Raw genomic sequence first — 26714 nt, 5'->3', positions numbered from 1 at the left:
GTGGGCAGACCTGAATAGACTTTGACAGAATAAAGCAAATTAACTTTGATTGCTGGCGCAGACGTGAAAGATTGAGACTACATAAAGAGCCCTCAATAAAATAATTCTCTTGGAAAAATTTAAATTCTAGCAAGTTTTGAGAAGATTTGTAGCTCAGCTCAGCGAGCAAACCTACATCCAGAATTTAAATTCTCTTTATTAGTTTCAACAGCCAGATAGACACTCTCATGGCTCATGATTAGTTTATCCTTGTCGATAAGAGGTAGTGTGGTTTACCCTCAATTATGGATGGGCAATAAATGCTGGTCTAGGCTATGTTAAACAAAACAGGGTCACTAGTATGTCCTTACTGTTATGAATCTAGTTACTTTTGATGTAGGTTTGCTTGCTAAGCAGGAAGGTTCATTTTAGACGATTCGTCACCATACTAGGTAACATCTTCAGTGAGCCTCCGGACGAAGCACTGCTGATGATTCCTGCTTTCCATTTGTATGTTTGAGTTTCTTTGGGTTGGTGATGTCATTGCCTGTGGTGACGTCATTCCTATGGTGAGGTCATTTCTTGTTCTTTTTCTCAGGCGGTGGTAAATCAGGTCCAAGTCAATGCGTTTGTTGATAGAGTTCTGGTTGGAATGCCTTGCTTCTAGGAATTCTCTTGTGTGTCTGTTTTGCTTGTCCTAGGATGGAGGTGTCGTCCCAGTCAAAGTGGTGTCCTTGCTCATCTCTATGTAGGGATACTAGTGAGAGAGGGTCATGTCATTTTGCGGCTAGTTGATGTTCATATATCCTAGTGGCTAGTTTTCTGCCTGTTTGTCCAATGTTTGTTACAGTCCTTGCACGGTATTTTGTCAATGACATTAAAATAGCAACTAATGAACTTGAAAGACCCTTTACAGACAACAAGCAAAACTAGTGTTGGTGGGTTTGTGGGCTACCATGATGCATAGGGGCCTGAGTAGTCTGGCAGTCATTTCCGATGTCTTTGATGTAGGGGAGAGGAAACACGTCGGGTTTCTATACGTGTTTTGTCTGCTTATTTGGGATGGATTCTGAGAAATCTGCGGACTGCGTTAATTGGGTACCCATTCTTTTTGAATACACTGTACAGGTGATTTTCCTCTGCTCTGCGTAGCTCCTCTATGCTGCAGTGTGTGGCGGCTCATTGGCATAATGCAGCTTCGTTTGGAGAGGTTTTGCCTCTGTAGTTCAATTTTTGGTCCATATGTGTTGAATTCCTGTAGATGCTGGTTTGAAGTTCCCCATTGGCTCTTCGCTCTACTGTGACATCTAGGAATGGCAGTTTGTTGTTGTTTTCCTCCTCTTTAGTGAACTTTATGCCAGTAAGGGTATTAGTGATGGTCTTGAAGGTTTCCTGTATTTTGTTTCGTTTAGTGGTGATAAAGGTGTCATTCGCGTAGCAGACCCAAAGTTTGGGTTAGATGTTTGGCAGAGCTATTTGTTCGAGTCTCTGCATTACTACCTCTGCTAAGAACCCTGATATCGGAGATCCCGTGGGTGTCCCATTGGTTTGTCTATAGGTTTTGTTATTGAAGGTGAAGTGGGTGGTAAGGCATAGGTCCACTAGCTTGACGATACTGTCCTTGCTGATGAAGTTGGTAGTGTTTGGTGTATGTCTTTGGGTCTTCTAATAGTGTAGTCAGTGTTTCCTTGTCCAGGTTGATGTTGATGGATGTGAACAGGGCTGTTATGCCAAAGGAGACCATTATTTCATCCTCTTCTACCTTAGTGTCTTTGATGGTCTTCAAGAATTCTTAGGTGGAGTGGATGGAGTGGCATGAGTCTTCTACTAAGTGTTTTAGTCTTTGGTCTAGCTCCTTGGCCAATCTGTAAGTTGGTATTCCAGGTCGCAAGACTATGTCTGAGGGGGGACTCCTGGTTTGTGAATTTTGTGTAATCCGTAGAAGCGTGGTGAATTGGATCCATCTGGTTTCATTTTTCAGAAGTCGGTCTCATTTATTTCTCCACATTTCTGAAGTTTTTTTTAAATAGGGCTGTGTTTCCGTTCTCTCGTTGTGGGATCAGGTCTATCGCCACTTGTTGGCGAGTGTTGGTATCTGCAAGTAGTGCATTTGTTTTTTCAATGTAGTCTCTTTAATTTAAAATGACTGTCAATACAGATTAGCAAGGAAACCACTTCGATTGGGTCAACACATCCATCCGAGGACAAGCCAAACAGAGACATGCACGAGAATTCAGAGAAGCATGGCATTCCAACCAGAACTCTAATCAACGAACACATTGACTTGGACCTGATTTACCACCTGAGAAAAAGAACAGAAAATGACATCACCACAGGAAATGACATTACCAACCCAAAGAAACCCAAACATAAACAGAAAGTAGGAATCATCAGCAGCGTTTCGTCCGGAGGCTCACTAAAGATGCTACCTAGAATGGTGATGAAACATCTGAAAATGAACCTTCCAGCTCAGCGGGCAAACCTACATCCAGAACCTCAACCTGAGCTACAAATCTTCTCAAAACTCGCTATCTAGTTACTTTGATGATGTGCTAATGTATCGTAACACTTGCGAGGACCATTTGGAACACCTAAAAACTCCATTTAGAAAATTACAGTTGGCTGATGTGGTGATAAACATTGCCAAAAATGATTTTGTAGAGAGAGTAACCTACCCAGGGCATATAACAGTGCAAGGACAAATCTTGTCAAGAACAGCCAAACTACAGGAATCCCCTGACCCTCAGACCAAATGAGAAATCCTAATGTTTTGGGGGTTTTGTGTGCTTTCTACTGCAAGTTTATATGAAACTTTATCACTACAATTGCTGTACTCCTATATTTGTTACAAAAGAAAGCCAAGCTAGTGTGGTCAGAGCATTGTCAGGCACATTTTGAGAGAGAGAAGGCAATTTTAATCAATAAACTAGTGTTGATTCCCAAAGGTTTCACTAAGTCCTCCAAGGTAGTAAGTAATGCCAGTGACCTGAGGAAGGTGCAGTCCTGTTACAAATAGGTCAGTCAGATCTAAAAATGCCAGAGAAATTTCTCTAAAAGGATAAATGATATTATGAGTTACACTGGGTAAAGAAACCCCGAGACTATTGCTCGTCTTGGACGCTCTGATTGTATGTCCTATCACAGATATTGGCAATATACTGGTCATAATCCCTGTTCTATGTGGAAATAATTCAAAATCAGAATAGTAAACTGATTTGATGAATTTTCTTATGCAGGCCTCTCACTTAAAGCTCATCCACATTGCAGGGTAAAAATGTAATTGCAGATGCTATGTTTAGAATTTAGTCTTGCTTTGATTTATCCAAGTACCAAGATGATACCATACTAACTGCATTAATTATATATAAAAAGGTGAATGAATGAGGATGCACTTTAATTTCATGGTTCACAATTGGTAAAGAAATATTTGAATTTAAAATGACATTTCATTCCTCCAAAACTGGAGTTATAATCAGAGATGTACAGGATGGAAACTCATCCATGCCGACTAGATATCCCAACCCAATCTAGTCCCACCTCCCAGTACCCGGCCCATATACCTCCAAACCTTTCCTATTCATATACCCATCCAGATGCCTTTTAAATGCTGTAATTGTACCACACTCCACCACTTCCCCTAGCAGTTCACTCCATACATGTACCACCCTCTGCCCCTTAAGTCTCTTTGATATCTTTCCCCTCTCACTCTTTACCTATGCCCTCTAGTTCTGGACTCCCCAACTCCAGGGAAAAGACTTTGTCTATTTATCCTATCCATGCCCCTCATAATTTTATAAATCTCTATAATGGTCACCCCTTAAGCCTCCAACACTCCAGGGGAAACAGCCCCAGCCTGTTCAGCCTCTCCCTTTCGCTCAAATCCTTCAACCCTGGCAACATCCTTGTAAATCTTTTCTGAACCCTTTCAAGTTTCACAACATCTTTCTGATAGGAAGGAGGCCAGAATTGCACGTAATATTTCAACAGTGGCCTAACCAATGTCCTATACAGCTGCAACATGACCTCCCAACTCCTGTACTCAATACTCTGACCAATAAAGGAAAGCATACCAAACACCTTCTTCACCTACCTACCTGCGACACTACTTTTAAGGAGCTATGAACCTGCACTCTAAGGTCTCTTGGAGTACTCAATACTTCAGATTCTGGTAATGGGAAAAATTTCTGGTTGTAACAAGGAATTCCAAGGAAATTCCAAGGAAAATAATCCTGACACTGATAAAAACAAGGTCAAGAGTATGGTGCTGAAAAAGCACAGCCAGTGAGGAAGCATCCGAGGAACAGAAGAATTGAAATTATGGGCATAAGCCCTTCACCAGGAATCTTTCACCCTTCATCTGCAATCTTCACTTTCTCCTAACTGATAAGAACAAGTATGACATCAAAGATATGCAATTTTGAATGAGAAATCAACAGGCTAGAATCTCCATACTCGCAGGTCATTGGGGATTAGGGAGAAATTACTCCCCCAATTCGAACAGCAAAACAAATCATCAGATCATATTTAACATCAGATATTATTCTTAAATCAAGAATCCACAAAACTAGCTTGCTCCCTTTCCAAAACCTAACAGGATTCTAGAGATGTGTTTCACCTCCTTTAAATTCTATCAGATTCAGAATTAGTGCTGATTTACTTTGTCATCTTTTTCCTCCATAAATTTGATGCTTGCCTTAATAATTAGCAGTAACAAAAATGGAGTAGATTTTGGAAAATTAAGTTATAAAAACAATTGAAATAAATTAGTTGAAAAAGTGAAATGACTTCAATTTAAACTTCTTAAAAAGAAAGAGATGGGGTTCATACAACGGTGCACAGTTTAGCTGTAACTTGGTGTTCTCCAATTCTCCCTCTCGAGCAATACAAGTTAAATCAGTGGAATAAGAGATCACAGGCATGAACCTAACTGCATCTTTTTTCTTTCCCAATCAGCTAGTTTATAGAAAGTAATGTTTACATGCTTCTGCAGCAGTTGTAATGCTGGAGAAAAGTGAAGTAAACTCACCTCCAAGCTGTTAATTATAAAACAATATGGTGTAAGCCTAGGATCACCTCAAAAAAAAAATCATAATCATGGAGATGTACAGCACAAAAACACATCCTTCAGTCTAACTCGCCCATGCCACCCAGATATCCTAACCTAATCTAGTCCCACTTGCCCGCACTTGACCCATATCCCTCTGAACACCAACCCTGCCCCCCCACCCTATTCACATACACATCCAGATGTCTTTAAATGTGCTGCTTTTTGTCTATCTTCCTTCTTTTAAAAGTTCCATTGTTTTGATCAATTTTCCCTAAAGTTCCAAAACAATACAACATCATATAAAATAGTAATTGCTGCTTATGGAATTGGAGGAAATCGCCTCCAACATCTAAAATACCTCAAAAAAAAGAGCAGCTCTTAAAGCCACAATTTTTCCCATCCTCCACCTTGGATTAGCCAATCACAACACAGTAAATATAAAAATGAAAAAAGAAACTTAAAATGCCCAAAAGCCTCAGAAAAGCTGTTAATATTTCAAGTATAAAGGCTGTATTACGTTTTACTGAAATGTCTGTGCCAAAACATTAATCTAGCTTATTTTCTTTTGCAATACTTTTTAAGAACTTACTCTCGAGATGCGAGCATAACTGGCAAGGCCACATTTATTGCCCATTCCAGCTGTCTTAATGCAAATGCTGGTGAGCCACCTGCTTGAACTGCTGCAGTTCATGCGGTGTAGATACATTCATTGTCCAGATTGTTATTATTTCTGGCACAAAGTGACATGGTACCACGAAAAGTTACAAAACTGTTTTGTCCCTGTTATTGGTGATAAGGTTTGCTCGCATCACTTAGGTGATTTGAATTTCCTTATTTAATTGTTATATTGTAACTACTCATGAACAACTTTTAAAATATCCGCATTTGTTGATGTACTTTGCTACAGCAAAAAATAAAACCATCATGACGAGTGTACTGGTTTTGTTATCCAATTTAGTGCAGCTCCTACATCACTGACATTTTACACCTCCAATTTTGGTGTCATCTGCAAACTTACTAACTGTCCCTCTTATGCTTGCAACCAAATCTTTTATGGAAATGACAAAAAGTAGAGGGCCCAGCACCGATCCTTGTGGCACTCCACTGGTCACAGGCCTCCAGTCTGAAAAACAACCCTTCACCACCACCCTGTGTCTTCTACCTGAGCCAATTCTGTATCCAAATGGATAGTTCTCCCTGTATTCCATGAGATCTAATCTTGCTAATCAGTCTCCCATGGGGAACCTTGTCGAACGCCTTACTGAAATCCATATTGATCACATCTACTGCTCTGCCCTCATCAATCTTCTTTGTTACTTCTTCAAAAAACTCAATCAAGTTTGTGAGACATGATTTCCCACGCACAAAGCCATGTTGACTATCCCTAATCAGTCCTTGCCTTTCCAAATACATGTACATCCTGTGCCTCAGGATTCCCTCCAACAACTTGCGCACCACCGAGGTCAGGCTCACCGGTCAATAGTTCCCTAGCTTGTCTTTACCGCCCTTCTTAAATAGTAGCACCACGTTTGCCAACCTCCAGTCTTCCAGCACCTCACCTGTGACTGTCGATGATACAAATGTCTCAGCTCGAGGCCCAGCAATCACTCCTCTAGCTTCCCACTGGACCAGATGGGCCAATGGGCTGAGAAGTGGCAGATGGAGTTTAATTCTGATAAATGCGAGGTGTTGCATTTTGGGAAAGCAAATCCTAGCAGGATTTATACACTTAATGGTAAGGTCCTAGGGAGTGTTGCTGAACAAAGAGACCTTGGATTGCAGGTTCATAGCTCCTTGAAAGTGGAATCGCAAGTAGATAGAATAGTGAAGGCGGCGCTTGGTATGCTTTCCTTTATTGGTCAGAGTATTGAGTGTAGGAGTTGGGAGGTCATGTTGCGGCTGTACAGGACATTGGTTAGGCCACTGTTGGAATATTGCATGCAATTCTGGTCTCCTTCCTATCGGAAAGATGTTGTGAAACTTGAAAGGGTTCAGAAAAGATTTACAAGGATGTTGCCAGGGTTGGAGGATTTGAGTTATAGGGAGAGGCTGAACAGGCTGGGGCTGTTTTCCCTGGAGCGGAGACTGAGGGGTGATCTTATAGAGGTTTACACAATTATGAGGGGCATGGATAGGATAAAAAGGCAAATTCTTTTCCCTGGGGTCGGGGAGTCCAGAACTAGAGGGCATAGGTTTAAGGTGAGAGGGGAAAGATATAAAAGAGATCTAAGGGGCAACCTTTTAACGTAGAGGGTGATACGTGTATGGAAGAGGCATTTGGATGGGTCTGTGAATAGGGAGGGTTTGGAGGGATATGGGCCGGGTGCTGGCGGGTGGGACTAGGTTGGGTTGGGATATCTGGTCGGCATGGACCGAAGGGTCTGTTTCCATGCTGTACATCTCTATGACTATTTTCTAACCCTTTCAATGATATCAGGTAGCTTCAACCTCATTCGCCCCTCACTACATAATAGTTCCATAAAATCTAATAAGACAAATGTCTGATAAAGAATTTAAAAATTGTAACTCAATGCCTTGGTTTTACTGAAAGAACTGCAGATGCTGGAATTCTAAATAAAAACAAAGAACTGCAGATGCTAGAAGGCATGCATGGAAGAGATGTGGCAGTCAGTTCAGAGGAAGGGTCACTGGAGCCAAAACATTAACTCCAATTTCTCTCCTCAGATGCTGCCATACCTGCTGAGCTTTTCCAGCAACATCTTTTTTGTGCCTTAGTTCAACTGCTGATTTAAAAACCATTCAAGACTCACGATGTTAGATTATGATAACTTCAAAACTATCACAATGAACTGTTTTTTTCTAACTCATTGCCAGCCACTATATAAAGACTGGCAAGCAATGGAATAGTTCAGTGGCCCAGGGATTCGTTGTTGGGATCACTTTTATTTATCAACACGATTCAAACTTAAACACAACAGGATAAATTTCAAAGTTTGTTCATGTTACCCAACTGGAAATAACTACTACAAAAAAAAACTTATCAGGATATAACTGAGATTACAACAATGAGTATATTAGTGAATAATATGGTGTACTATAATAAAACATGACTCAAGACAAAATAAGGATGTAAATAATGTAACATAAATAGTCAATTTCTCAAGGCATTGTGGAGAAAAAGAGATCACTTTATAGATTCAAGTGCAGATACATAAATACACTTCTTTAAAGTTGATTAGAACTGTTGCTTTTTAAAACTGTGGTATTAAAGACATTTATAAAATAGGGCTTATATTTTTGAATTCCACAGCAAAATGGTCATAATAACATTTTACAAAATGCTATCTTGGCCGTAAGTGAATACTGTACATTTGTTACAGAAGATTCAAAATGGTCCCAGAGAAGGTGCAATGCCAATTTGCCTAGAACATTAAAAGGAACAATTAAAGTGAATAGGATTGTTGTTTCTCAAATTGTGTGGGAAAGACAGATTGCATTAAAGTGTTCAAGTAATAGGAGTATAAAATACAAAGACGAATATAAACAAATTTCCAAAAGCAGATAGATCAAATACTGGAGATTGTGATTTCAAAACGAACCTTGAATATGCTAAAGATTAAGATAAACTTTTTTTATGCAAAGGGTTATTAGAATAGAGAATGCTTTTCCACAAGTACTGATCAATATTAACCCAAATACAGCAATCAAAAAGATCTCAGATAAGTACTTGCATATATAAAAGATATCCAAAAATGTGTTGAAATCAACGTGACAAAAGCAGCCTAAGTGCAAGTCTCTTCCAGTCCACTAATTATTTTGTACATGCACTGGAAATCTTTCCATGCTATTTCTCAGTGATTGGTGGATATAACATCAGACCTTATAAATAATGAAACAAACTAGACAAAATAACTAAGATTAATGTGTGTACTTCTTGCAAGATTTTTAATATGTTATGAGCTCTCCTATTGTTGGGGGATTGGACAGTTTAATGAAATATTATTTTCAAGAACAGAGACATTAGCACAATGCAGACCTGGAATGTGTTGGGACCTTGTCCTGTACTAGAGTATCAATGTCCAAGAGGATCCAAATGTACAGTCATTTTGAAATAAATCCTGAATCACTGGAGAAGTAAACTTAGGATCGTTAGGGATGGGAGTTTCAGGATGTACTAAATGCAGAAGATGCTTTTTGGAATCAGAAATCGCAGGGAATATGATTGAGAGGATTGGCAGGAACTCCTGAGATTTGCACATTGTGAGGAGGAGGATTCTGGCTCTCAGGAGAAGGGTATGAGGTGGAGGAGGAATTTTTGGAAAATTTGGGTTGAGAGGTTTGGTGATAGACACAGTCTGGGAGAAATTAAAGGTTGTTTGAGCTTGCAGAAAAAAATTTAATCAAGGAAAATTAGGCCCAAATTATAATTTGCCCCAATAAATTAGTGGGTGTTGTTCTCCCCCACCTTCATAATAGCAAGTGCTTTTCCCATCTTTATTTTCCAGTCCTACAACGTCTAAAGTTAAATGGTCTGGAGTACTGTACAACTTCTTTGATGCAGAGCACCAAAGCACAAAAGTTAATTATTCACAGAGTCAGAAAATTATACACATGTGGGCGGCATGGTGGCACAGTGGTTAGCACTGCTGCCTCACTGTGCCAGAGACCCAGGTTCAATTCCCGCCTCAGGCGACTGACTGTGTGGAGTTTGCACGTTCTCCCCGTGTCTGCGTGGGTTTCCTCCGGGTGCTCCGGTTTCCTCCCACAGTCCAAAGATGTGCAGGTCAGGTGAACTGGCCATGTTAAATTGCCCGTAGTGTTAGGTAAGGGGTAAATGTAGGGGTATGGGTGGGTTGCGCTTCGGCGGGGCGGTGTGGACTTGTTGGGCCGAAGGGACTGTTTCCACACTGTAAGTAATCTAATCTAAATCTATTAAAACAGACCCTTCAGTCCAACTTATCTGTGCCTACCAGATATCCTAATCTGACCTAGTCCCATATGGCCCATATCCCTCTAAACATTTCCTATTCAATGCCTTTTGAATGTTGTACTTGTAACCACCTCCACCAATTCCTCTAGCAGCCCGCACCATACACACAGACACACGATGCTCTACGCAAAAAAGTTGCTCCTTAGGTCTCTTAAATCTATGTCCTCTAGTTTGGACTCCCCCACCTGAGGAAAAAGACTTCAGCCAATCACCCTATCCACGCCCCTCATGATTTTATCAACTTCTATGAAGCCTCTGACATTCCAGGGGAAAGAGCCCCAGCCTATTCAGCCTCTCCTTATAGCTCAAACCTTCCAATCCCAGCAACATCCTTGTAAATCTTTTCTGAACCATTTAAAGTTTAACAACATCCTTCCTATAGCAGGGAGACCAGAATTGAACACAGTATTCTAAAGAAAGTGGCCTCGCCGAAGTCCTGTACAACTGCAACATAACATGCCAACTCTTATAGTCATTGCACTGATCAATGAAGGCAAGTGTGCCAAACATCTCCTTCACCACTCTGCCTACCTGCAACTCAACTTTCAAGGAACTATATGCCTGCACTCCTAGGTCTCTTTGTTCAGCAACACTTCCACGGCCCTATCACGAACTCTATAAATGCTGCCCTAGTTTCCCTTACCAAAATACAACACCTCACCATTTATTGAAATTAAGCTCCATCTGCCATTTCTCAGCCCGTTAGCCCATCTGATCAAGATTCCTTTATAGAGTCATAGAGATGTACAGCATGGAAACAGACCCTTCGGTCCAACCCGTCCATGCCGACCAGATTTCCCAACCCAATCTAGTCTCACCCGCCAGTACCCGGCCAATATCCGTCCAAACCCTTCCTATTCATATACCCATACAAATGCTTCTTAAATAATGCAATTGTAACAGCCTCCACCACTTCCTCTGGCAGCTCATTCCATACAAGTACCACCCTGTGTGAAAAAGTTGCCCCATAGGTCTCTTTTATATCTTTCCCCTCTCATCCTAAACCGACACGCTCTAGTTTGGGACTCCCCGACCCCAGAGAAAAGACTTTGCCTATTTATCCTAACCACGCCCCTCATGATTTTAAACCTCTATAAGGTCACCCCTCAGCCTCCGACGCCCCAGGGAAAACAGCCCCAGCCTGTTCAACCTCTTCCTATAGCTCAAATCCTCCAACCCTGGCAACATCCTTGTAAATCTTTTCTGAACCCTTTCAAGTTTCACAACATCTTTCCGATAGGAAGGAAAGCAGAATTGTACACAATATTCCAACAGTGGCCTAACCAATGTCCTGCACAGCCGCAACATGACCTCCCAACTCCTGTACTCAATATTCTGACCAATAAAAGAAAGCATACCAAATGCCTTCTTCATTATCCTATCTACCTGTGACTCCACTTTCAAAGAGCTATGAACCTGCACTCCAAACTCTCTTTGTTTAGCAATACTCCCTAGGACTTTACCATTAAGTGTATAAGTCCTGCTAAGATTTGCTTTCCCCAAAATGCAGTCCCGCGCATTTATCTGAATTAAACTCCATCTGCCACTTCTCAGCCCATTGGCCCATCTGATCAAGATCCTGTTGTAATCTGAGGTAACCTTCTTCACTGTCCACTACACCACCAATTTTGGTGTCATCTGCAAACTTACTAATTGTACCTCTTATGCTCACATCCAAATTATTTATGTAAATGACAAAAAGTAGACGACCCAGCACCGATCCTTGTGGCACTCCACTGGTCACAAGCCTCCAGTCTGAAAAACAACCCTCCACCACCACCCTGTGTCTTCTACCTTTGAGCCAGTTCTGTATCCAAATGGCTAGTTCTCCCTGTATTCCATGAGATCTAACCTTATTAATCAATCAATCAGTCTCCCATGGGGAACCTTACTGAAGTCCATATAGATCATATCTACTGCTCTGCCCTCATCAATCCTCTTTGTTACTTCCTCAAAAAAACTCAATCAAGTTTGTGAGACATGATGTCCCATACATAAAGCCATGTTGACTATCCCTAATCAGTCCTTGCCTTTCCAAATACATGTACATCCTGTCCCTCAGGATTCCCTCCAACAACTTGACCACCACTGACATCAGGCTCACTGGTCTATAGTTCCCTGACTTGTCCTTACCACCCTTCTTAAACAGTGGCACCACGTTAGCCAACCTCCAGTCTTCCGGCACCTCACCTGTGACTATCGATGATACAAATATCTCAGCAAAAGACCCAGCAATCACTTCTCCAGCTTCCCACAGAGTTCTAGGGTATAATCTTAGACAGCTTTTTCACCGTCCACTACACCACTAATTTTGGTGTCACCTGCAAACATACTTCCTATACTCACACCCAAACCATTTATATAAATATAAATAATGTACCATTAGTGAGTTTTCAGTTTTAAACAAAATTCTTCGTTCACATTTTCAAAAGATTTGTTTGCAAGTAATATTGGAAAAATACAAGCCTCAAAATGGTTCAAATCTTTCATTAAAAATGAAAAGCAGCTTGTAAAGTAGACATGTTCAGTCTTTTAAAACTCAAAAGAAAACATATAGAACATTACAGTGCAGTACAGGCCCTTCAGCCCTCGGCGTTCCGCCAACCTGTCATACCAATCTGAAGCCCATCTAACCTACACTATTCCATGTACGTCCATATGCTTGTCCAATGACAACTTACATGTACTTAAAGTTGGCGAATCAACTACTGTTGCAGGCAAAGCATTCCATACCCTTACTACTCTCTGAGTAAAGAAAATACCTGACATCTGTCCTATATCTATCACCCCTCAATGTAAAGCTATGCCCCCTCATGCTCGCCGTCATATACTTGGAAAAAGGCTCTCCCTGTCCACCCTATCTAACCCTCTGATTATCTTATATGTCTCTGTTAAGTCACCTCTCAACCTTCTTCTCTCTGACGATCATCTTGATCAGGTGTGTTGCCAGTAAATAGTTGAGAATTTAATTTAATAAAAATATCAATTTTACTGAACTATAACTCAAAACGCAACTTCCAGTTTGTTTTAAAACATTTTGAAATAAGCAAGGAAATTCTAATATCCCCATAAAGTAAGAGTCACTCCGTTCTGCATTAATCATGTACATGGGTAAACATGGATTCTATACTGGGAATTTCTGGAAATTGTTTGTGAATACTGAGCATATACTTTGTTGAGGGATCTGAGCAACTACTGTGATTAAAAAAATATGAAGGCAAAGTCCAAGATTTCAAATAGACTGAAGACTTTGAAAAAAAAACTTTCAATGTAAGTATTAAAAGGCAAACAAGGGAGTGTCATACATAAAGTCCATATCAGATTATTTTGTTTAAAATGTTGGACATTAGAAAACGTAAATAACTGGGGAAATGCCATTTGCTTTGCAAAACAAGTTCAAAGCAATTTTACTAATTCATAAATACAGCATATAATGGTGAACTATTGTAGAGCTTCCCAATGATAAATGCTTACACTGAGTTTCTCACTGAGATTTGGACAAGTGACTGCTTTAAAAGGCAGAACATATAAAGTAAACATAATGTAAGGTTACCTCAGATTACAACAGGATCTTGACCAGGTGGGCCAAAGGGCTGAGAAGTGGCAGATGCAGTTTAATTCAGATAAATGCGAGGTGCTGCATTGTGGGAAAGCAAATCTTAGCAGGATTTCTACACTTAATGGTAAGGTCCTAGGGAGTGTTGCTGAACAAAGAGACCTTGGAGTGCAGGTTCATAGCTTCTTGAAAGTGGAGTCACAGGTAGATAGGATAGTGAAGGTGGCGTTTGGTATGCTCTCCTTTATTGGTCAGAGTATTGAGTACAGGAATTGGGACATCATGTTGCGGCTGTGCAGGACATTGGTTCGGCCACTGTTAGAATATTGCATGCAATTCTGGTCTCCTTCCTATCAGAAAGATGTTGTGAAACTTGAAAGGGTTCAGAAAAGATTTACAGGGATGTTGCCAGGGTGGAGAATTTGAGCTATAGGGAGAGGCTGAACAGGCTGTTTTCCCTGGAGCATCGGAGGCTGAGGGGTGACCTTATAGAGGTTTACAAAATTATGAGGGGCATGGATAGGATAAATAGACAAAGTCTTTTCCCTGGGGTCGGGGAGTCCAGAACTAGAGGGCATAGGTTTAGGGGAAAGATATAAAAGAGACCTTAGGGGCAACTTTTTCACACGGAGGGTGGTACGTGTATGGAATGAGCTGCCAGACGAAGTGGTGGAGGCTGGTATAACTGCAACATTTAAAAGGCATTTGGATGGTATATGAATAGGAAGGATTTGGAGGGGTATGGGCCGGGTGCTGGCAAGTGGGACTAGATTGGGTTGAGATATCTGGTCGGCATGGACGGGTTGGACCGAAAGGTCTGTTTTCATGCTGTACATCCCTATGACTCTAAATGTTTGTCACAGTCAAGTCTTTTTAACTATAATAAATAAAAACAGTCACAGAAAATAACTAACTAAAAGACAAACAAGTATAACATTTAATTTTGGATACTACTCTTATGTATTCACTAATGAAGTAAATTGTGTAACAGAGCTTAGATTACCATGACACGTGAAGAGTTCAATTTCTTGTCTTATACGTTGTATAGAAATTATATCACATCAAATAGTGAATTGAAAAGAGTAACAAATTACCAAGGCAAATCATAATATACCAGAACATAGAGACATGGAAATCTACTGCATGGAAACAAATCCTTCGGTCCAATTCGTCCATGCCAACCAAATATTCTACATTAATCTCGTCACATTTGCTAGTATTTGGCCCATATCCCTTTAAACCCTTCTTATTCATATACCCATCCAGATGCCTTTTAAATGTTTTAATTGTAACAGTCTCTACCATTTCCTCTGGCACTCATTCCAGATCTGCATGACCTTCTGTGTGAAAAAGCTGCCCCTTAGATCCCTTTTAAATCTTTCTCCTCACCTTAAACCTATGCCCTCTAATTTTGGACTCCCCTAACCTGGGGAAAAGACCTCAGCTATTCACCCTATCCATGCTCATGTTTTATAACCTCTTTTAAGGTCACCTCTTAGCCTCAGACCTTTCAGGGAAAATAGCCCCAGCCTATTCAGCGTCTCCCAGAGCTCAAACTGGTCAACCCTGGCAACATCCTAGTCAGTCTTTCCTGAACCCTTTCAAGTTCCACAATATCTTTTCTAAAGCAGGGAGACCAGAATGGCCACAGAGTATAATGTTCCAAAAATGGCCTAACCAATGTCCTGTACTGCTGCAACATAACCTCCCAACTGCTCTACCACTCAAATAAACTCAGTTCAGAAATGAAAACAAACCTCAACTCAAGTTCAATGACAAATGTTCAAGAAAAGCCTAACAAATGTACAAATAACACAAAAGTTACTGCCGTGCCCGATCACCATTACCTTTGACTGATGTGCTCATAATAAATGACCCGGGGAAAAGAATAATCTTTAAACATTTGTTTCTCTAAATTTGATATACACATTACACTTTCACCGCTAAGAAATAAAGATGAAATTCCCAAGGAAAAATGCAATGGGAAACACTAAATTTTATAGGGGAGATAAAGCTATCCCTTTTATCCACAAAGAATGAACATTTACTGGTAAATTAAAACGTCATTCAATTAAAGGTCTGAGAGTCAGTTGGTGACTCAGTGATACCAACGGCGCGGGTTAACTCCATGTAACGGTTGTGCTAGTTCGTGGAGATGTGCCTGTTTGTCTTGCCCCACGTTTGATCCAAAGGGTTGCCCCTCGAATTGTGTGAACACCTTCATTTCCCTGAGAAAGAGAAATGCCTATGGTTCCTGTAGATTAAAGCTATACCAAGTTAAAAATCACACAACATCAGGTTATAGTTCAACAAGTTTATTAGTTACCTGATGAAGGAGCAGCGCTCTGAAAGCCAGTACTTCCAAATAAACCTGTTGGACTCTAGCCTGGTGTTGTGTGGTTTTTAACTTTGTCCACCCCAATCCAACACCGGCACCTCCACACTAAAGCTATACTAAGTTCTAAGCTCTTGAAATTTTCACGTTTATTGCATTAGAAGTGTCGCTTTCGTTTCATAGGATAGGTAATCCTCCACGTTAAGTCACTGCCGAAAAACGGTAGCTTGCCTCTGGAGAGTTTCCCTTTCCAAAGACAACTATTCATAAGATGATACAAGTAACAAAAAGTCAATCTCAAAAAACGACCAGAGAACCGTGTAACTAACAAAACATTCATAACTATCAGAACTGCTACACCATGAAGGCCTCAACATAGAAAAAGTGCCTCGGAATATGCCAAGTCGCAAGTTTATTACGGTAGTAGAATTCTCTGCATTTTTTGACCAACACAAACAGCCTGTTGTTCAGCCTCTTGGCCGGAGATAATACAAACGCCTCGGGTTTCCCCAGGTTAAAAATCAAACCATCAATAAACTCAAGGCGGCCAACGGCCTTACTCACCCTATCCTGCTTGCCGAACCCCGCCTGTGACCCGATTTAGGATTGACACCCCCCAAGGCCAATTGGAGCCCAAGTTAGCTCCGGAGGGACGCAGTTGCAACCAATAAAGCCCATGGGAGGCGGGGCTTGTGGGGACGATACGCGCTCACGCTTTTCAAACGCTCGCCAGCAGGTTTGGTTGAGCGGGCAAAGATGGCGGAGTGGCCGTTCGGGACGGCCTACGCTGGGTCGTGTCAGGTCGGGCCGGGGCCGGGCCGAGCCGAGACCGGGCCGAGACGATCCGATCCGGGTCCTCATTCTGGGAGTTGTAGTTCCAACTTCCCAATTTACATAAAGGCATACTTATAACTTCCCAACTCAGAAACTGGCACCGATTATTCGTGATTAATTTTATTAAACCCATCTATTAGTTTCATATGTTTTGTTGAGAGTTTTCTAACATGTTGGTAGTTTATTTCAACAATATCATTCGGGAGTTCGGTATGATATTTAAGGAGATGGCGAATCTTTGTCATCTCCAGATCTACCATAGTGAGCACCCAGTCCGCAAATGTCAACAATAAATCGTAACTCGTCGCTAGTGTGCTCACTCTTTCTGTCTGATGTAAATGTGGTGTTACAAGTGCATCAAATTTCACATTAAATTGAAAAGACTACAGATGCGGAACGTCTTACGCTTTAATGTCTTTAGAGAAGCTGAGTTTTTTTGTGCTCAGAGCACTGGGAGTTGTAGTTTTATTACTCACGTCCCGTTTCGCAGGCGCACTGACACGGTGAATTGCACTCAGATTTGCAGTAAGACATGGTAAATTTGTAAATACATTTCTTGCCATTTACACCAGCACTTAAAATAAAGTATCGATTATTATCAAAGTTACGTTTGGCGATTTGACAAGTTTGCATCGTCCGAAAAAATTACAATCTCTGTCAGTATAAATTACTTATGTAGTTATTGATAATGTTGCAAGTACGACAAAAGTAAACTATAGCCATATTATTCAAGTTATCACTTATTTTCTAAAATTTTGACCGAATCCTTTACAATATAATTATCTGATAATGGTTGCAATTCACCTATTAATAACTAAAATACGAAAATGGACCACCATCTTTTACGCGGTGAAAATGGCAAGGAATTTCTGGATGCTAAAGGGGTAACATTATTTTTCCTTTTTGGGACTGCTAGCTTATGCATCTATTTTTAAAAATTTGTTGGGGTAAATCCAAGTGTAATTTTGTTGTATGCTGTATTATATTTGTACTGTCAGGCGGTTCTTTTATCTGAACTCCTTGGTACTGTTAAGCTGTTCATGTTCAATGAGAAACTGAGATAATTAATAATGTTGGGTATTGATTTTTGGTGCTTGTTGAAATACAGGCTTATGTAGGCCATCAAAAGGGTTAGTGCAACATTAATAGATACATCCACAGTGTAAATTTATCAATCTCGGTGTGACTTTATTTTACTTTTGTATTTTTGTACAATTAGTTGATTGATTTTGGAAATGATGCCCCCAATATTGTTTCAGGTCCTGCCTTCTTTCGATCAGGAATCTGTGTGGAATTTAAGGAAATAACATTGATGACTGAACTTCTGAAGTAGTTTGTAACTCGTTTAATTACTGATGTCTCCTCTTCACATCTTCTCGATCTACAATATTCAGTTGGCTCAATTATTGCAGATTGCAGGAGCGGCTCCTGTGCAACGAAAAGAATACGAAATTATGGAAGAACGATGATTGGAAATAGCCATCGAGAAATTTAGAGTCGGAACAGGATAGTAAGAACTAAACGATGAAGAAACAGGTAGGTGAAGCAAAATAAAGCAAAGGAAGCATAAGACAGAAAGTTACTGAGAGTAGTTTACGCAACACGAAGTTCAATGGAGCCGAAAATGTTCAAAATCAAATGCATGAATGCATTATGAGTACACCAGGGAAGGAAAGGGGAGAATCAGAAATCCGGGGTTGCGAAGTTGAGGCAAGGTGAAAGCAAAACACAAAAATCGACAATCTGCACTTCCGATAAAGAAGTGAAAATGCTGTACTGAAACAGGGAAATATAACCATAGACCAGATAAACATCAAGCAAAAGATCAGAAAGTCAGCCGGTCTAAAAATAAGCTTAAAAGAGAAATATAAAAAGGCAAGAATCGTTATATATTGTCAAGCAGGGGAAAAATGACGGAAATGAAAAGAAAGGAAATGCCAAAGTGTAGGAAGAGAAAAACTCACCGGAATGAGAAAGAAACATGCAACGCGAATGGAAATCAAGAAGAACTACGCAATGGAAATGAGGATAATGAAATAAAAGTAAATGCATATCGGGCAGAGGGACTTAGGAGTTAACATTTTAACAAGGTTTTATAAATCTAAAATGGGAAATGTTAAACAGAAGAATAATTGAAAGGAAGAATTGCAGAATGACAGTTTTTAAGCAAATCCAAAAACGTTGAAGCATAAACTCTACACGTCAAATGAAAATGGAAGGATTAATGCTGTGAAGAGGAAACAGGATAAGTAAGGGCAGAAGTGAACGTATGTCGCTAAACAATTTAGAAATGTAAAAAAAAGGAAAGACGAGTACAGCAGGAAAGCAAAGAGCGGGAGATAAAGCGATGAGTGAGAACTACAATTCCCAGGTGCCTGTATGAGGACGATGCGGCTGCGCAGTAGGCTGGCTGAGGCTGTACTGCTATATTGCTGTCCCGGTGAGTGAGTTCTGAAATTGACACACACACACACATACACACAGGCACACTGAGCCAAGCGGAGCAGCAGCAACGCAACATTCCTCCTCTGATCGGACCCAGGATAGGGATCCCTCTGTGCATGTAATCAACACCATCTTCCAACAGCAGACTTCATTCACACACACACGCACCGTATTTCCAGACTTCAACTCCACAGTCCCTTTATACTAAGGGAGAGTTTTGCCAAAAGAAATAAATCCTTTTATTTTAGTGTGTATGTGTTCTGTTATAAAAAGTGAAAGCATCCTTGGGAATTAAAGTAAGTACAGTAATGCACAAACGTGTCTGTGATGTGTTGTCTCCAACTTTGCGCGGAAGTCATTGTTTACATGCTTCACTGTCCGTATGTGTTGGTGCGTGCACCTTGCAATAAAAAAACATACTAGAGTAAAAGTAGTTTAGTCCAGCCAGTTTGAGTCCATTGCTTGCATTGTAACCTGCCGGTTTAACTATTTAATGCTTTTTTAAAAATAACAAATTACGCTATGCTGAACTGAGCGTGCAAATTGTATTCACTTACCTAATACGCATCTATATAGTGATATATATGCTATTGTTAATTCCATATGGCATAACTGCTTAGCTTTTCGTGATATTATCTATTTCTTGGTGATCACTTCTAAGTATCAAGAAATTAGCTGTTTAATTGGCCTCAGTTTCAAAGTTGCAATGAATTATCTGGCGCTGGATGTTATTAATCTTGATAGCTGTAACATAAGTAGCAACTGGGTTTTTCGGTGTCCTGATTTCTGACGACTGAAAAAAGTATGGGATGATTTAGTGTCGGTACATTTCGATTTTTGGCTGGAGTCCTGCTTTCTCTCCTTTTTACCAGCGCTGTCATTCGTTATTAGTTACTATTGATCGCTTTGCAAAGTGATAACTGAACTAAAATTAATGTCAATTCTACCGCGTAAATCAATACTGTTAAGTTATTTTAATCTTTATTTTTAACCATGTGGCAAATTAAAATCCAAAATATTTGTTTAAAAGGAAAACCTAAAAAGCGACTATTTTCATATTTCGGTGAGCAGGACTTTGGGAGCAGAAAAAATCCCTTAATCAGTAGCCACCTCTTGTGATTTCGGAGCAATAAATGCATTTTTGATCACAGGGCTATAGAGGTTCTGTTATTTGGGGTCAGTCTTTAAGCTCGTGACACTTTGACACCAGAGTGTATTAAGTATAGATTTTCATAATTACTGTGGTCAAATAGTACCTAATCTATACAAGAGTCAGAATGCTTGTAATGGGGTATATACATCTGTATATATAAAGAGAGAGTGTGTGTGAATGTGAATATTTATTTTGCTTTCTTTATTAATACAGGATCTATCAAGCTGTGATGGTAATGATGTCACCTTGCTCTTTATAAAGCCAGCCTTGCCTCCATTTCAGAAGGTCATTATATAATTCTGGTACTAGTGAGCAAAGAGTTTCCAATGGACTTGCACAGAACAGCTTTCAAGATGGAGAATTCTTCATATCTTCCTAACCCCCTTGCATCTCCAGCTTTAATGGTCCTGGCCTCGACTGCAGAGGCCAGCCGAGATGCCACCATCTCCTGCCAGCAGCCTAGACCCTTTGGAGTACCTGTCTCTGTGGACAAAGATGTCCATATTCCCTTTACTAATGGCTCCTATACCTTTGCCTCAATGTACCACCGTCAGGGCGGGGTGCCAGGGGCCTTCCCGAACCGAGACTTTCCCCCTCAACTTTTACACCTGCATCATCAATTTGCACCTCCAAATCTGGACTGTACCCCAATCAGCATGCTGAATCATAGTGGTGTTGGGGCATTCCGACCTTTTGCCTCCGCTGAAGACAGAGACAGTTACCAGTCAGCCTTTACACCTGCCAAAAGACTGAAGAACTGTCATGAAAACGAATCCCCTCACCTGAGGTTTTCGGACTCTGAGGGCAAGGAGTATGAGTTCACAGCCCAGCTCCCATCCAGTTCCCCCAGTTCACTGAAGCTCGATGACACTGGAAAAAAGGTCTTTGCTGTGTCAGGTCTCATCTCTGACCGGGAAAACTCGGCAAGCCCTGAAGAAAATCGAAATGAAAGATGTAAGTGCTTTTTCTTTTATGTATTTTAACTACTTTGGGCCCTTTTTATGGTTCAAATAGAAATTTTCAGCAAGTGCCCAAAACTTGTGACTTTTTTCCCAAAAAGCACAGCATATTTCATTACATGTAGATACTTTTGAAGAATTTTCATGTCTTCATGTTTTGGCTGTACTTGCTAAGTTTACTTTGCATTTGAACTAACCGGGTAATGAATATTAATCATGTATATAGTCAAGTTAAAATTCAAGCCACCTAAACTTTTAGAATAGTGTCTTTGTTTTCAATGAAGTCAGAAGTTGAAATATATGGGCAACATTTAAAGTTAATATTCTTGACTACCTGTTATGTTTCATCTTACGTTCCCTAATTTCATATGGGCTATACATTCTTCAGATGCAGACATTTGTTTGCTTGAAAGTATAGTTTTTTTTAAAATGCCTTATAGTTTAAGATAAAACCAAGTAAAATAAATGGAATTCTACCAGCAATTAAAATTCTCTGAAGTAGTTAAGTAATGATTGCATTTTCTCAGCGCAACTGATGCTTTTAGTATTCAGTTAAAGAAAAAAGATTTGTTTTCATTGACAATATTCACTCCACCCCACCCTGCAATCTAAATAACTCCAAGGAGAAACCGGCCTTGGAACTCAGAGGAAACCAGTTCACTGCAGCTGTTTTGTGATATTTGTTGAGTTAAATTGCAAACCTAAAATTTTGCGAGGGCTCATCAGCAGTCTGAGAAGAAAGGTGGTACTTAAAGGATGAGGTGATAATGGGTGATAAGTTAACAAGCTTCAGCTGTGGGAAGCGACTGACTTTTGCTACTGTTTGTTTTGGTTGAAGAAAGCGTAAGAGGAGACAAGGCAAATGAGAGAAAACGTGAGAATAATAGTAGAATTGTAATAGATTGGCAAAAAGTGAAAGGAAAGTAGAACAAGGTGAGTTACAAGCAATTGAATCAGAAGATTGTTGGAGAGATAGACAAAAATACAAATTAGTGCGTAAATAGTTGTAAAAGTTTGGACTGTAGTGAGAAACTTAAAAGGTCTATATTATAGTAAAGAATGAGTGATTAAGCTGCACTCATTGAGTCAGCATCCAGGCCCCTATCTTCCTTCCTGAGTAGTTAACAAAAAAACCCTTAAAACAACAAAACATGGATGTCTTTGCTTCCTTCCTGACAGGACCAACCTGGTTGCTTTTCTTTTTCATAAATTTCTTTTTGATTTATTGGGCAAACAAGTTGAAGCAAGGGTGTCTGGGATAGCAAATGATGCGGGAAGTGGCACAAATTGAAATATATGATAATATTCTTTTCTTTTTGCAATAAATAAACTTTAGCAGAAGTGTTCTTTATAATCATAAGGCCGTCAGGGTGTTTTCCACTACTTAACCAAATGTGAAAAGGCTGATCTTTTTCAGTTCTCCCCACTGGTTTTCAACTAGCATCCCTTTCACATTTCTTTAAGTGCTTCCCTCCCCTCTTTTCCTCTACCTCTTCTTATGGTAATGACAGCCACTAATATGGAAAAATCGAGAGGAAGAAGGCAGTAGTGGATCGGCTTTGGGCACTTGCTGAGAGCCGGTATTATACAGCCCAGTCTTTAAGCCTGTGGTGTAGCAAAAAGGATTTGAGGGTTGTTGGAATGAATATTGAGGTGCGAAAGAGATAAGGGAAAGGACAATTGGCCTTTTACACACTGCCATTTGTTATAAGGCTGAGGTGTGAGTTGACACAGCTTTTTAAAAAAAAACTGTCTCATCCTATGCACTGCGTTAAATTACATGCAGCTGGATTAAGGATATCTTTTAAGCAGATAAATATGCACTGGCAGCTTTATATGACTGCAAATAAGAATGTTCAAGAAAACATGTTAGTAGAGGAAATGGTTACAATAGCTCTCAGTTCACTTTAATTCAAAAACAGTACATTATTTTAAAACTGATTTTATAGATGCTGATTTACTTGACATCTGCAAAGTGTATCCTGCCAAATACACACCCATAGTGGTTGTTTCATATAAAAGCAACATTAAGCCTCTTCTTTGATATTCCAAGCCATCTGCTTTAGTTTTAGGAATTCTTTTCATCTCTCAACCAAGATGAGAGGCTAAACATGTCTATTTTGTGGATGACAAAAAAAATGTTAAAATGTACAAGCCTGATGTATTCCAAGTAACTTAACTAAAGCTTGAATTCTCCAGCATTTCGGTGATATAAATAGCAATTGAAATTGCTAGTGAAATTTAACCAAACATTCCTTTACTTACCCAATTTGTTTTGGGCAGTGGTTAATAATATTGGCATTTTGTTTGGCATAAGTTTAGGTTTTGAGCGCTGCTACAGCACATGGTTACTTAATGTGGATCATTTATTGAAATTCTTCCTACAAATTATGATTGTTTTAAAAGATGTTTGTTTTAGACTTTGTTTGTAAGTTAGCTATTTGTACATTTTTAGTTTTTTGTCTATTCAACTGCCTAAGCATTTGTATTTATTGCTATATCTACTTATATTTTGTTAACACTCGCAATGCACAACTGTACAGGATAAATGGTTGATTTTTAAAGTGGTGTTTCACTATGGACATTGTAGCCTGAAATATTGCAGCTAAATGGTAATATGTATGGAATTTTTGGGGGCTGCTAGAGGCTTACTACACAGATCTGTCACTTTCTTGAGCAACAACCCTGACGACCTCTATTCAAAGTGCCATCGATTTCCTTTCTTTTTTTTCTTCCCAAAAAAATCTGTAACACAACTGCTGCCAAGGGAGTACCTGCTCACTTGCAGCATATTTTTTTTTCTCTTTTAAATACCATTGCTCAAAAATTTTTTAAAATGCACCAATAAAAACTTTGAAAATTTTCTCAAAACAATTCTCAGTATATTCCAAAATGATCCAAAATTCCAGAATTTTAAGAAGTTTAGACATTACCTGTGTTTTTTTCCTGGTTTAAGGGAATGTACCTATTAAACTAAATACAATGTGTACTGATTAGCAATGTGTTCCCAGGCAAATGCCGAGAATCAGAATTCCCATGTGTTTGAAACAGTTTGCATTGTGTAAGATTCAAGGCTTCAACAAATGTTTTTAAGAGGAAAGGAGATCATGGTTGTTAACATATAACCAATTTCCCTTAATTTTTTTTGCATTTTCATAGTTTAGTGGAATATGGATCTTTAATATTTCAGTATAGCTTAGGAAGTCACAAAAGATTGAATTAAACCATCAGCAAATTATTAAGAATTGAAAATAACATTGGCCTAAGAAGAGAAGGATTTGAATAAATAAACTACAATGGGAAAGAAACAAATAAAGTTTTTAAAAATTAGAAAATCTGGAAGTATTTGTTTTGATCTAATGTTCTATCTTAAGATTTAATTTGACCTTTCACACATTCATTCACATTCAACTTGCTACTTTCACTGTAACATGGAAGAAAAACTTTGTGTACTCTTGTACATAATGAATGGCTCTTGAACACAGACTCTGCACCATGTGAACAAGTCCAACATTTGTTTAACTAAAATTTGGGGGTGGGGGGGTGGTGGTGGGGGGTGTGCAGGCATTTCAGGAATTGTTTCGTTTCTGAGCAATCACTGATCATTGTTGGTGAATATGGGCAATGGGGGTTGGTGGAGAGGGGTGGGGGGTGTGTGTTGGTGACAGATATCTTCTCAACCGATAGTCTGTGTAAAGCTATGCATGTAAAGTCTTTGGGATAAAAACAAATGGCTCCTCGGACACTAACAATCAATGCTAACAGCAATGTTGCTGTACTCCGTTTTGTTAGTCCCTGTGCAGTGTTGTTTCATGTTTTTGTTGTCTTTATTTTTCATTTCAAAGTGTTCTGTGCACAGTTAGTGGCCCAATTTAAATTTTTGTTGCAGAATTCATGGCAAAGTGGGGCGTCTATCTTGTCTAGTCCATGTTTTATTTGTAAATGCCTTATTTCTCTGTAGGGGTACTATCTCTGTCTGGCAAAACATCTTTATTCTCATCAATTACTGCTCATTTGCCCTCTGTCTACATTTGTGCAATGTGTCTGGTCTACAGAGGCTGAAGGAGAGCTTGATGTTCAGTCAGTAAACCCACCAGGGAGACTCGGTCAGTATCCTCAGCTCTCTCCGACAGCATGATAACGCATACAATGAAGCAGACTACTGTCAGAAAGCAAGCTAGCATTACGCCACACAGTTGTAATCACTTTTGCTACTCAAATCCAAATAATTTTCATTGTCCAATTGATTCATACAGATTAATTATTGATATATTTCCATTGTAAAAACTCTTCAATAGTCAGTGCACTAGATTGTTGTGACAATTATTGTAGTCTTAAGCACCTTTTTCAAAATGATACAACTATTTTATATTCTGTGAAGTAAGGAATAAAAGCCATAATGATTGTCCATTATTTATGAATGAAATTAACTTAGTGAATTTGCTGCGATGATGAATAAGCAAGTTTCTCACATTTATTTAGAAAATTCTCAATTGCATAATGTATATTTACACCATGATTGAAAATTTCAAAAAGGGGGAAATTACATAATACTGAATATCTTGAGGTAAAGAATGTCTCAGCATTATTTTCAACTGTTGATCCAGAAGAGAAAGACATGATATTAAATTGCCCAAATTCGAACAATTAAACTAGATTTTTTGCTTTTATGTCAAAAAATATCAATTTGTTGCCTTTGCTATTACAGATTTTTAGGCAAATGTTTGATCATTAATTGGCACAAAATGCATTTTATGAAATATAGAAATGTTAGTACCACATTCATCTAGGCTAATCATTGATAAATATTTTAAATGTACTGTACATCTTTTGTCAGCAAAATGTGTTCTATTGTTGCAGAGTAAATGTGATATGGATTAATAAAATGTGGAACGAGCAACCTATAGAACCCGTCCACTTAGCGGCAAGGTGGAATTACAAACATACTTGCAGTGTTTTTTAATGAGAGTTCATCAATAGTCTGAAAAATACTCATCTTGGTCCTACAATGATTAAATTAAACAGTAAACACTGTAATCTTTTAACGGCTAACAAATATAACATATATGTTTTCAAAAGCCACACATCTTTGCAACAGGTTTGCCTGTTGCTTGCCAGTTAGTTTTTTTTTAATTCAGCAAGTATCTTGTCCTTTTTTTGTGAAAAATGGGTAGCAGCTGCTCTGGTGGGCTGTGTATCGTGAGTATAATTCAGTGGCTCGATTGTGTCTCTCTGCTTGTGTGCGAGAGGGAGAGAAAGAGCCATCCCTTTGTTTCCTTTGTGAGAGCCAGGTGACAGAGCCAGTGTTGAGAGGGCAGAAAAATAGCAACCGGCAGTTCTCTGGCAGCCGAGATCAAAGAAGAAGGCAGGAGGTCTTTTCAAATTGGGGGCCCTGGTGTTGAAGCTATAATCACAGTTTACAGCAGCCAGTTTCTGAAAGATACTAGCCTGGAAA

At 39.5% G+C, this 26714-nt stretch overlaps 2 protein-coding genes across 3 annotated transcripts in view; one reads left to right on the top strand and one right to left on the bottom strand.

The window, feature by feature from the left end:
- LOC122554293 (ERI1 exoribonuclease 3-like) overlaps positions 1-16524 on the bottom strand; it is a 419345-nt gene extending 402821 nt beyond the window's left edge. For both annotated transcript variants that reach the window (XM_087990561.1, XM_087990562.1), the window contains exon 1: positions 16433-16524. The gene's annotated coding sequence lies outside the window, so the exon portion shown is untranslated. The remainder of the gene's footprint in view (positions 1-16432) is intronic.
- A 2712-nt stretch (positions 16525-19236) lies between these two features.
- The window catches only part of rnf220a (ring finger protein 220a), a 512316-nt gene continuing 504838 nt past the window's right edge, over positions 19237-26714 (top strand). The window contains exons 1-2 of the mRNA XM_087990559.1: positions 19237-19443; positions 20514-21254. Of these exons, the coding sequence (XP_087846685.1) occupies positions 20627-21254 (628 nt within the window). The 5' untranslated portion in view covers positions 19237-19443; positions 20514-20626. The remainder of the gene's footprint in view (positions 19444-20513; positions 21255-26714) is intronic.

This window comes from Chiloscyllium plagiosum, unplaced genomic scaffold, assembly GCF_037043375.1.
Source record: "Chiloscyllium plagiosum isolate Xiang-an unplaced genomic scaffold, Cpla_swu_hap1 HiC_scaffold_9, whole genome shotgun sequence".
Taxonomy (NCBI): Eukaryota; Metazoa; Chordata; class Chondrichthyes; order Orectolobiformes; family Hemiscylliidae; genus Chiloscyllium; species Chiloscyllium plagiosum.
This window is presented reverse-complemented; position numbering and strand designations above follow the sequence as displayed.